The sequence below is a fragment of the Osmia lignaria genome, chromosome 10 (genome assembly GCF_051020975.1).
Source record: "Osmia lignaria lignaria isolate PbOS001 chromosome 10, iyOsmLign1, whole genome shotgun sequence".
Lineage (NCBI taxonomy): Eukaryota > Metazoa > Arthropoda > Insecta > Hymenoptera > Megachilidae > Osmia > Osmia lignaria.
In genome coordinates, this window is record NC_135041.1 from 4,992,076 (window position 1) to 5,005,660 (window position 13,585).

A 13,585-nucleotide genomic window follows, 5' to 3' on the forward strand; every position below is an offset into this window, starting at 1 on the left:
CTACAGTAAATTGTAATTAGAAATGTTTTGTTTAGAGGGGGGAAAAGGTTATTTAAAGTTTTATTTGAAACGCTTCATTGCTTAATGGCTTTTTCTTATTTGTGGGATGAGCTGATTTGTATTAGGCTTATGTTGAAATAATGCGTAAGGGAGGGTGAAAATTGTGATCAAAGTTTTGAATATTATCATTCTTAGTAAAAGAACTCGCGTGTATTAATAACCAAATTTTGCAAAGTATAGTCACAATTCTTTTTAACATCCTCTGCACCCAGAAAGTGTGAAACAATCACACGATTTCATGATCCTGATTAAATCGAACTTAAGGTGGTGCCTGAGACAAGCCTGGTCGCAATTTACGGTTAATTTCGGCAAAAGCAAATAATTGGTCCGAGGTAAAAGGGCCACGTAAGAAACAGTGTAATTGCTCCTAATCACGCCAACTGGCCTGAGGAATTCGAATCAGCCTTTGATATATATTCGACAGGTGGAGGAAGTTCGTTGTTCGAACAAGAACACAAAAAATAAAAATGAAAGAAAGAGGAAGAAGAAGAAGAAGAAGAAGAAGCAAAGAAGACTCGATCTCTTTCTCGCGCAATTATCTCATTTGCCAGCCGGTAATTGAACACGAGAAGAAAATGGCGATCGACGCATCGAAACGTGCTTCCTGAAATTAATTGACGGCCGACTGTGCGCCACGATCGGAACGATAAAATAACGCTGCCACGGTATAATTGGACGAGAAGACTCGTTCGATTATTAATTCCCAGGTGAGCGAGAAACGAACGCGAGAATAACGGCTCGACGAATTCAACCGTGCGCCACCTTTTAAGTGATTATGCGATTATTCAACGATCGATGGCTCGTGTTGTATCGTTACGATAGCAGTGACAACACGCTAATTGGCTCGTTATCGATGCGCGACCGTGCAAACGCGGGCTCAACTACGTCACGAGCAAATAATTTATTACCAGCCGATGATGCCCTCGTGATTGGAATCTAATGTTGATAATGACAGGCTGATTGTGCATGTCGCGGTCTGTTTGTGTCACGATTTCCTATCTATTCGAAAATGGCGAATCTATGAAGAGCTTATCCATGTTCGCGCCTTTCACAGAAATTTCATTTCCCTGGAAATTATAATGTAAAATTGTTGCATTGTCAGAGAATTATGTCACGAAACGGGGGCAGAGCTTTCTGAATACGAAACGTTAATAAATTCCTGGAAAATACAGCAGAGGAAAAAATTTACTTGATATAATTATTTATACCGCGTGTCGTTAAATTAATGAATGATAATTATACTGCAAAATAAATGTTGGCCTAATGTGAACAAATGCGCGAGTCAGTGTAAATTCAACGGGTGTACGACCAGCACGTGTATACGGATATTAGACGCACGTGTTTACACCGGGACAGCGTTTGTAATTACATTTCGGTTACTCGTACGCGGTCGCTGATTTTGCGTTGAACACCTACGAACATAATTCGACGAAACGGATATTGATATCGTACCCCGGTGCCCAGGACAAATTGGCGAAGCCGCGTTGACCGGCTGCGGGATAAATTCTGGAATCGCACCCACCGTGTACCTACAGCTCGTGCACTTTGATAAATTGCCGAATAACGAGACGATGAAGTTGAAAATGTCGAGAATTCATAAATTTAAACAAATATCATATTCGATGTTTTCATCTTCAGACGCCTCAGGGTGGTATTCTATCTTAAGCGAATAATTGACATTTTAGTATTCAAAAATAAACTTCAATTTAGCGTCAGAACAAAAGGATCGCGAAGTATTTGGGTAGAGAGGAGAATTATAGAGGTCGCGTGGCTTAAGACGAGGGTGGATAACCGTGGATACAGCTAATTAAAGAGCGGCGCGGTTCGATTTAAAAAATAATCGATACCCTTCCAGACGAACCGTAAGGCAATTACCTAAATGCTCCCTTATATCGAAGGAGGTCACGTCACATTTAATGAAACGCAACCCTGTCTAGTATTTCGAAAACAATGCTGGTACGGTGTGCGTGCGCCGTCTGCAGCATGCGTCGCTTACAAAATATGAGTAATAGGAGAGAGCTGGACTAGGGGGTGATTTAGTATTAGGATTTATTAGGGCCACTCACCCTTGCGGGTGGCGGTGCTGCGAAGGGGCGAGGGTAAGACCTTATGATTTCTCCTGGGGAACCATACACACGACTTCGACTAATGCACCTGCTATCTGTACTTTGCAATTTCTTCTTTTTTTCGCTCTCATCTTCTTCGCCTCGCGAAAAAATATTCGTATATTTATATCTAGGCGCTCCCTGTACGGAAGTTTCAGCGACAGGGATATTGAAACGGGGAAAAGAGTAACGCGCATTGGGGTGGCCCATTTATTTACCGTTCCGTGTCTCGTTGAGGAAAATATTCGACTCTAAATGGTGCCTCAAAGGTACATTCGTATTCTCTTTAACATTCGTGCCGTGAATTACCCCAGCCATACGAACGTTCTTATATTATTTCCGAATTATTTGGTTGTTTATTAATTGCATTAATTGCATACTATACCGATCACGCTTAAATCCATTAAACGTCCAGTTACTACCTCTTCATGTACCTAGTGAAATTCAATCTCGAGCAGCAATTGCAAGCTGCATGAATTTCGAGCTCACCTGAAACGAAAAGAAAAAAGAAGAAATAATTAGACTGTGAATAAATTCGTGTTGAAAGACAGTGCGCGATAAGACCGGTCGTTATCATTCGAGAATATCGTAAACAGCCGTGTTTGCCAAAGGCTTGCTCGAAAGTGATACGTGACACGCATGCCAGTGAGGAGTAAAGGCCGGATTCACGAACAGGCTTAAATTTCCATTAGTTACACGACAATGGCGCGTCGACTACTCGGGACACATAAATGGTGGGATCTAATGCTCTCACTGGGATTACCAAAAATGCAACACCGTACATTTCGCACGCGCTTGTTCTACATAGATGAAAAGATAACGATCTGAGTAGCGTGAACCTTGATTAATGAATGACAATAGAAATAGTCATATCACTTGTCAACGAAACGAAGCTCGTTCAATTTCTACGATCGGCAAGGTAGAAGTTAATCAGGAAGTTTCTGCAGCTCGTACGAATCGTTTGCGGTCGGATAAAACACTATGAAGGTTCGTTAAATTCGCAATTAAAGCAACGCGAATTCAGTATTCGTATGTGCAATAGTAGAAGCATATATAACAGTTAACCGAGAGGTTGTTTATTCAACCACAGCTACCTTCCGGCAACTTCGTCGATTTCATTTAAATTTTCATTTTCTCTTGAAGACCATCCCCTCGATTCGCAGAGAAATAGAAATAACGATGAAAAAAGAGGAGCAAGAATCTGAAATGAAACCATACGTGATTCATATAATGGTAAATATTTAAATAAAATTGCTCGCTATGAGTGACGTCCACGTGGCGATTCGATATCGATAAAAGCGTGTCACCAGTGCCAGTTTCCTGGAAGTTCACCTCACAAGAATTTTGCAGGTCGTTGAATCGTTTAATAAATTTCATTTAAAATCAAAGGAGTATTCCCTTTAACGTTCGAAACATTTTATAATGGAAGAAATATATAGCTTAACGAATCTGACGAACCCTTCAACCCCGCTTCCTTCGTCAAACAAAGGACATTCATGGAAACGATGAAACAATTGTAACAGAAGCGGACCGTCATTGGACACGGCATTAGCAAAGATTAGGGAACCCTTCTGTACAGCCACTCAGCGCGTCTTCGTTTATTTCAGGTGTAGTCGACACGCAAGTTAAACAAAGAAGCAAAACGGTCGACTAACAGCCGTCAGATTCGAAAGGGCCACTTACCATCAGGACCATCAATTTTCTTCCGGCGAAACTTATATAACTCATCGACGACCCGTACAGGCTATAACGCATTGTTCTCCTTTTATTTCCCATAAAACTTGAAAAGCCCATCGAAACGTTACGACGTCCGAGGAATTCGTTAACGTTCATCGTCCTCGATCGTATATACAAGCGTCGCAATATCGCTGAAGAAAATATTGGACACTGAAATCGTCCGTGGCATGGATGGATATCGGTCGGTGGCACGTGTCACGCGTATCATAGACACGCATTTATCACATAAAAATGCAAGTACACAGATTTACTCTGTGTGCGCCAGTGACACAAAGAGCGAAGTCTTCGTCGAGGTAGCCTGGTAAACAGAATATAGAGAAGGCACGTGCCGAGGCACGCAACAAATAGCCTCGAAAGCACGCACCCCCTGCTAACAGCTACGCCTCGAGTGTGTATACACCCCCACCGACGGTTTCCACCACCCCTCGACGAATCGTCTCAGGACAAAGTTTCGACTCCAACGAGAAAAGGTTGCCTCGCTATGAACAGAATCCACGCTTTATTTAAACTCGTCTCTACGGTTTATCGTTTACCGGCTCTATCGATCCATTTGTCGAGGCAGAACAGGAAGATTCTTTCTTTTGTACCGTTGTATCCTCTTCAACGTTTTTCCCTTTTTTTTTCCTCCCTTGTTCACGGTGGAAACGAAGTCAGTGACCGGTTGGTGAACGATGTTCTTTGATTGTACGTTTGTTTTCCTTTCGCTGATTCGATTGAACCGCGCGTCGGGAAACTTCTTTGATACTATTGCATTGTGCTTTTTCTTTCCTTTCTTTCTTTTGTTCATTGATGGGCAAGGTTTGATCGTGATACAAGGTTGTTATCAAGATTAATCTCTGGGAGCTTGCGATGAAGGATCGACAAAAAGAAACTTCTTGGTTCATAATTTTAAGGATTTGTATTTTAAAAAGTGATCTATTAACAAAAGATTGATAATAGCGGAGAATAACACGTATTGTGGCAGGTTTCAGTAAAAGAATCGACGATTGTTCGGGCGAATAACACGTTCGATGCAGAGACTTTCGAAACAGTCGAATCGTTTGAAACAAATCTGACCTACTTTTTAGAAAAAAATCGCAATATCGGGTATTCGGGATACCACTGGGAAAAATTTCAACCAGAAAAAATGACCGCATGAAAGTGTCTCTGGACGCGCACATTTTATTCGAACGTTCATGTCCGTTTCGACTAAAAAAGCGACAGAGAGAAAGAAAGAGAAAAAACAAGGAATGCTCTGTACTAATTAACCTCTTCTCCCATTCTCCATGTTTCTTTTTCAAGAAAAATATTAGCACCCTTCATGATATAATCGTGGGTCTCTTGGTCACGCGACCGCCATAAACGGATCGTTTCTTCAAGATTCGCGTTAAACACACGAAATTATCGCCAGTGTAATTTCCATCGATTTCGTTCAGAAGCTTGGAAAAACTTGTCACTCAAATTATTTCCCCGTACCATTTTGGATATCGTGATCTTATTAATTTTTTTTAGACAAACTACCACTACTGCAACCATACTCGTTATCGTGTGACATAAATGCTTCAAATACTGCCATCCACGTCTGACCCATTTGCAAGGCGATGAATTACATATTGCTACCATGACAGCAAGTGATTTCAGACACAGTTTCCGTGGCAAAGATTGTTTATCGATTCGTATGCGCAAACCTGCTCATTAAGAAGTTATTACCCAATGGAAGGTACAATTTAGAGGCAATCATCCGCGATTCTTTTCTTTCTTTTCCTAAACGATACCGACTGCCTTCTCAACGATAACAAGTTTCGCCGATGCATTTTACAATCGCGTGTACAAGCTCCGCGACCCATTCGCTCGGGTTCAGCAACAATATCGCTACACCATGGTTTCCGGAAGTAATGGGAGTAGAATTTCAGCGTTTCTGTGCCTGGTTATGCCAGGACTTAGACTAGCGAGCGTTAACGAGGGTCGAAACAGAGTGGATTGTTTGCGTGGTGTCACCCTTATCTCGGTCGTTGCCCTAATTTTCACGGGTTGGAATGAAAAAAAAGAATTAGGGAGGAACAGGCGGCGGAAAAGGGAGAGGGTGGCTTACGTGTACCTGCATGACATCCACGTGGTCTTTTCATCCGCTTTCGTTTCGCGTGGCTTGCGAGCACAAAGGCGGCTTTCGAGGAAAAAAGCAATTCCAATATCTGGCACAAAAGAATTTCTTTTTTTTTTGGCCCGGGAAATATCGATTCTTGAATATGTATCGGGAGCGAGTCGAATGGAAATAAATTGGAAGACGAGCTGTCCATCGAGGAAAATGATTTTTATGGAGCTTTCTGGATAATTTCGTAAGAATGGAATCTATCGATTTCTTTGTACTACTTAAACGCTACTTTTTTACATATCAAATGAGTGATTTTAATGTACAAGACCGAACATGATTTGACGGTGTAAAGGTATCACAATTAATTTCGTCGAGGAACAAGAAGGAACCACTTTCGAACAGTGTGCTCGACGAGAAGCGGAAACTTAAATGACGAGTACGAAAGCAAGCAACGCGACAAAGTTTACAGTGACAATGTCTCTCTCCAGAGCAGCGAAGTTCGCTATTAAGATAAAGCTTATTGTTGAAAAAATTAGAATTTACATTCTAGTTTCAGTTCGCCAGAGTTACACCAGCCTCTCGGTGCTAATAAAACCGAAGTTATAAGTCCATAATGGAAAAACTTTCCTCCTGAATAGCTGGAATCGTTCTTTTCCTGCAAAGTACAAAGAAGACATTCGCGTAAAATCGTTTTCCTACGATCAACCCAAGAATGAGTTTCATTAACCCTTTTATTCGATAAATAAAATATGGAGTGCCCTTAATAAAAGCCAGCGGATTTCACAAAAATGAAATGATTCATTAAAAAATTATTACATATCAGATTTCCATTTCGAATCAATTTATCCCAAACGGTGCCCGAGGGTTAAAATGAAACTTGTGTTCCGATCAAAAATTACACGAACCGTTTAAACGTTTCACGGTATAAATTGTTTCGAAATTCCAGCAAGAGAAAATTTCATAAATCACCGAATATTTCCCGGCATAATTTCCGCGACATTTTATTACCCTAGACCGCCGTAATGAAACTCGCGTTATCGAGAGATACTTCTTTTATTTTACACTCTCCTTTCAATAATTCCCTGCTACCCAGACGGCCAACTTTAAACCAATATATCGGCCGAAAGTTTTTGGAATTTCCGATCGTGCCGTCGTCGCCTCGTCCCAGCCAGTGTCCTAATTTCTTTCCGAGGAACTTTAATGAGAAGAGTTCTACCTGGCGGTTCGAAGATCATCGGCGACCGATCGATCGTTTCATGGATCATCACGCAACGCGTCATGCACAGTTCAAAGCTCCGCCATCGGAAAGACTCCAGAATGGAAGGAAGGTTTATCAGAAAGCCGGGACACGCGAGGAATATCGTTCTACGCCATCACCTTCCTATCAGTTATCACGTTGTAAAGCTTATCTAGCGTGAAACACAATACTCCCCTTAAGTACAGCGCGGTTGCGCACGTTCACGCGTTCCACGTGCCGTATCGGTTGATTATTTTCTACGAAAAATTACATTAAATTGTGTAATGATATTCACCCGCCTCTATTCAACGTCGTAGTAATATTAAATAAAATTGTAGCGAGCGAAATGTAAATAATAAATTCAGATGATTTATATTCAGTCTCGAGGAAATTCATCCCCTATACAGATACAAGAAATGTATCCTAGGGTACAAGGGACAACATGCTGCTTAGTTATTAATGTTTAACTTGAAAACTTTTCTCATACATTTGAAATATCCCGCAGTAGTAACGCGACACAATTGTACAAATCGGTTCAAGTTTTGCGTTCATGTCAGAGCATTTTTTCTGAAGCTTCAACCCCGATTATACATGCTTTACGAACGAATGATCGCCAGATGAAAATGTAATAATTTCGCGAGGATCGTCGATAAAATCCCACGGTGACAGTTTTAAAAAAAAGCATTTGACCATCGCAGCGACGCTAATGGCTAGCGTAAATTCTTTTTTCTCGTGCATCGAACGTGTTCGCCGCGGTTCACGCGCAAATTTCCTCGTGACGAGAGTAATTTAGACCCAATGAACCCTACAGACGTGTTCGCAAATATTCTATCCTATAATTTTCCCAGTCACGCGTTCTGCCTTCCTGTTTCAAATCGATGGGATAAAAAATTTTTTCTTACTCGTTCGCTCGGCAATGATTGAATTTGCGTTCAAAGCAGCCCCCGCTGCTATCGACGGCTTTACGATTCGCTTTTCTCAGTCAAAGGTACCATTCGAAAAAGATTCGAAACGACATTTTCGACGTGCCTTTGAACGCTGCCCAACGACGTAATTATCAGACGTAATGCCAGATCATTTGCTAGAATTCATCTCGCTTTGAAGTCATTTCAAGAAATATGCTATGCAATTAAATAGAGAAATTATAATGAAGCTATGTTGAAATTAAACAAGAGTATAAAAAGCAGAGTCCCTATCTGTGGACCAATTATTCTGTTTCCTACTTTGATAAACTAATCGATGCATTTCGAAGAATCGTGTCACCTTGCAGCTGAAAACTTCGATTCGTCAATGAAATCGGTAACGTAACTACACTTCGTAATTATAAAACGTTTGAATAGCCGCGATTAGACTGGTTCGCATCGTACCCAGGATAATCTAGCTCCTCGTTCACTGTCAACATCGTGCACGCGTCGATTGCGCACGCTTTCGGATAATTAGGAGCCGGCTAATTAGTACCTTTGCTCCTTTTTCCCCGCTGCGAATTTGACGCCGTGAACTTCCTATCCGAAGCGCGTTTAACCATCGAGATAATTGATCAAAGCGGCTCGACGATGAAGCTTCATCTCCCTAAGCTTTCTATCAAACGCTTCTTTTGAAACCGGTTATTATCAGGATAATTAAGAGCTTTATTTTTTGTAGAACTTAGCAAGCGTCAATGTGTAACAAAGTAGAAAACTGAAGCATAGTTCAAATCTACATACTCTTAATAAAGACCCGGAAAAATAAAATTACCATTAATCCAAAAAGCACTTCGATCAGGAGAGTCTGAAAATTTGTCCAAGTCCTTCGTCCCGCAATCTTGTCGATCATTAACACAGATCAATGAGCATGGATCAGGCAGTGAGGCGGGCGGGGTCGAGAGTGTCTTTATGAAACCTTTAATTAAACGTTTCATAAATCACGTCGACCGCGAGAGGGGACCGGTTTGGAACTGGCTGGGACAAATTAATAAGATTAATTGGTTGACAGTTTAGGAAACACTTTTGGCCTCGCTGTCGCTCGATCCCGGTTATTTCGATGAAAGTTGAATCGTTCAAGGGGAACGAAGAAGGATCCGAGCGAGGAATATTAATTTTTCGCCGTAGGCCCTTTGGAAAATATGTTTTCTTTGAACCTCGTCCCGTAGGCGGGACGCGACCCTCGAACCTTGGGGATAAACGTCAGAAGGCAGGAAACGTGGCCTTAGATTGATGGATTCGAGCGATTTTAACGACCGTCACGACAACCAACCTGAACACCGCTTTGGAAGCGTTATTGGATATTTGCATAGACCGAGGAGGCTGAACACGGGTTGCCAGCCACTCGTTGCTCCGAGCATTGGATTAATTAAGATCGAGCCTGCACGGGTAAACATACACATGTGTGATTACTAAACCGATCCGGGATCTTTGGATTTGGTATAGTCGTTAAATTTGCGAACGCTTAATTGGATCGAATCATACGTATACGCACACTGTTCCCCGCTTGAAACACATGTAAACTTCCCATTACAAAATTCTTGATAGTGTTTACCGTTGATTGTAAAGAGTATTTTTATTTGCTAAAGAAACACGGGGTAATGATATATTTGTACTTTTATGATGATTTAACTGGTCGATTGACATAGTAGAAATAACTGTGTCCGGTACGACACACGGTAATATTAATCACTTAACTAGTTGACTGTCACAGTGAAAAAGACCGGGTGTAGCGCGACATACTCTAATTGCAATTTTTTCAGAATATCATTGTTTTATTTTTCAATTTATGTTTTTCATCAAAATTAATTCTACTTTCATGATTCGGTGCCATGAATTTAACACGCTGAATCGTATCTAATTATTAAGGATAGGAATAGTAAAATTTCAAATTTCAAACTTTCTTTTTACTAATTATTCAGGCAAGCGTAATTCGTGGTATCGGCCACCGGTGACCCCTACGGCATTCAACGTATTAATATAATATTGTTAAATATATTGCAGCAACCTGATAGTTTCTGGAAACACCCCTTATGAAAGCGTATTTATTCAAGAAAATATTTGGAGCGGATGATCGGGGCAATGATTAGAGGGACACTTCTTTCCGTGCACGTTCCTCGTGTTCACGCTATTCGTAGCTCGATATGAACTTAGAGCTTAGGGTGTCGTATCTCGCACGGTTAACCAGCATCGTCTTATCGATCAACGACCCCCCATAGCCAACTGGCATCGCTCTGTCACGTAGCTGGCTCCTCAGATAACGTCCAAGTATTACGACCGGTGTCATTCTAACCGTTAAACGAGTGCAGGACGATTAGTAATGGCAGACAAATGATAGTAGCTACCCTTAGCGAGCTGATGGAACAGATATCAAGTTACGGTAACAAGTTAGAAGTATCAAATTTGTTACCTTCTTAGCTCCGCTAAAAACTATACTTACCTTTAATTTCACGTATAGGAAACGAATCTAAAAATGAATTTTAAAAATTCCCAGAAACAATTTTGCAGGGTCAAAAGAGAGACCAATGGACCTGTGTACACACGTCTATTACGAACACCCCTTTCATTCGATGCATCGATACACGTTCGTTTGCCACATTCGCTATTCGCTTGATCTTTCTCATTGTTTCTTGAAGCCCGCCAACACTTTTATCGTTCGATGTACCTTTTTAACAGGGAGACACAACAATGCGAGCCGATATGTTCCAAACAATCTGTTTGCCGTGTATTGTAATCCACGGCTGATTGTTCCTCGCAAACAGTGTTTTTCCTGTTGAGGCACAACGCGCACGCTACGAGGCTTTGCCAGATATCGAGGATTTTACAGCGATCATTGCACCCGGTACTAAAGTGAAGCCGATATTTCCGGTTAGTATTTCCGGGGCCGGCTCGTCACGTCACGGATCAACCCTCTCGAGGCATAAAAGGCCGTCAAAGTCAAAACACAATTACCAGCTGAATTGAATAAAGCTTACTTGAATGACACAATCGACCGTTCTATTTCGCGTAATTGGATCGATAATTGTATATCGAGCGCGAAAAAACCGGCACACCTCGCCGAACCGTAATTATTCCCTCGAACCAGTTACCAGTGCGTTGTTTTGTTTCGCCTCTACCGAGTTAGCACCGCTGTGCATCCTGTCCCAGCGATCCTACGCGACTGCCTAATCGAATTTCGCGACAGCTTACGCCGTTTTGCTTCGCTCGATTCTCCGGCGAACAATTTTTTCCCTTTGCCGTTTCGACGACTCCTCTTCTGTCGGTATGTTGATTAAATTTTCCGGCTTATCGCGAACGCGACGAGAGAAGAGAATAATAAAACGAGAGATCCTTTTCTTGCTACCTTTTTTAAATGGAAACTTATATGTATCGAGAAAATACGAAAATTCTGCTTGGAAATTAGTGCCACGAATGGAGTCCTTTCTTTCGCTCGAACGCGTGAAAAACGAAGGGGAACGCGATTACTCGCGCGACTGAGATAATAACAAAAAAAAAAAAAAATGGGAGAACTGCTCTTTTGATGTTGCCGTTGACGAGATTACCGAAGGCGCGAAGATCAAAGCGGTAATGCAATTTCCCTGCGTGAATTATCCGGCGTAAACGTCGAACGATAATCGCGAGCTTTGAATTGCAAAAGCGATACTCGAGGAAACTTAATTTCCAGTTGTCAGAAGCTTAAAGTAACTGTGCTTGAAAGTTTCCTTCGTGGCGAGGGAACTCCACTTCTCGAAAGCGTTTAATAAAACGCTTAAGGATTTTACAACTTGTATCGCTCTTATTATCATCGAGAACGTTTTATGATCGTGGCTTTCGTTTTACATCATTGACAAATGAAAATGTACGAGCATTTCTATTAGCGGATGTCCTACATACGCCGCGTACATTCCGTTCGTTAAGTTTAGTAGCCTGTTATAAAGTACCTCGATCCAGTGTTAGCAACTACTTGGCAGATTTTCAATTTGGCACGTCGTCAGAAGGAAGATTAACGTACCGTTATATCTTCGTAATTTACAACGATTTGACAAAATATTTCCTGCGAAATAATATTGTATACAACCTGTAACTGTTGGCTATAAATACTAAGCACGCTTTAAATGGATATATAATAGTAAAATGTTAGAGAAGCCTTGTTACTGTGTTACGTTATACTTTTACAAGTTTGCGGAAGACTGTTCGGAACAAAAACGGCGGAAAAAAGTGGCGCTTTTAAGATTGCCGGGGAAAACGGGAAACTTACATTTAAAAACTTTCCAGAACACACTCTCCAACTTTTCAGGCTCCATATAATCGCTTTCTCAACTGTAATCGTACAGCTATGTTATAGTTATATGGACCAAGGCTTTAGTTAGCCTTATTGTGTAACTGTTCTTTAAAAACCAAACAAGTATGTCCACAATATCTCCAATAAAAATGAAAAAGAAAAAATATAAATTGTAATGTTAATCAACTGTTAATCTAATTCTAGACTCCATTTAATTCTCATCATTATGAATTATTTTCCAATGCATGGAAACTTCTCATTAAAAAATTTATAATACATTTCCAATTTTACTCGAAGCACCGTTGTATGTATAAATTTCGTACGTCTGAGTCACAATTAACCCAGCTCCCTCGTTCGATGATTATTAAGTAATTAATCCTATTTACTATATCCGTCTGGTCAGTATTATTTTTACCATATCAATTTTCTGAAATTTACAATCAATAAAGGATGAGCTGCACCCTCTTTCTAAAGAGTACTATAAAGTCTGACGTCTATACGAATATATTTGATCCTCGATAGGTCAAAGTACTTTGCTTACGTAAAAAGGAACGTATAAAAGGTAGTGGTGTATGCCGGTTGCAGGTGGATTAATAATTCAAGACAGCCGCGGTTAATACCTATATGACGTCACTTGGAAATCGATCCGATGAAACATGCATTGCCCCTGAGAGTGACGTTTGTTCGAACTTATGCTATGTCAGCGAATACGAAACGTTCGTTAAACCGAACGTCATTCGTTCAAGCTCTAAATTAAATTTTCATGAATGATCAGTTCAGGGAATTGCAATCTTAACAAAAGCATGCATAGCATTTTCTTTCGAGAAAAAAGTCAATGAACTACGGTTATAATTACTGGTAGGAAGGTTTGTCGACAGCAGTTGAAATCTTGAATTATCAATTAGAAAGTTCATGAATCCTTAAAAGTGCATATAGAACTTGCCGCTAATTATAAGATGGATCGAAATGATTTCATTCTATAGCGATCGACTTCTACTTTTCTCGCCACTGTTACCAGCCACCACCTATCAAACTTAATAAAATCTAATTAGCTTAATAGACTGACAGTCATATAATTCAACTCCACCATATACGTAAAAATCTAAATGATTTATTTCCACCGTGAATATTCGCTCGAAATACCGCGATAAGATA

The 13,585-nt window shown here is 40.7% G+C and overlaps 1 protein-coding gene across 4 annotated transcripts in view; it reads right to left on the minus strand.

Moving 5' to 3' along the window:
* Sema2a (Semaphorin 2a) overlaps positions 1–13,585 on the minus strand; it is a 184,422-nt gene that overhangs the window by 73,550 nt on the left and 97,287 nt on the right. The window contains exon 1 of one of the 4 annotated variants that reach the window (XM_034340379.2): positions 2,551–2,642. The exons of the other annotated variants lie outside the window; for them this stretch is intronic. Coding sequence (XP_034196270.1) covers positions 2,551–2,569 — 19 coding nt within the window. The 5' untranslated portion in view covers positions 2,570–2,642. Of the gene's footprint in view, positions 1–2,550; positions 2,643–13,585 lie in introns of those variants that run through there. 4 annotated transcript variants of the gene reach the window in all.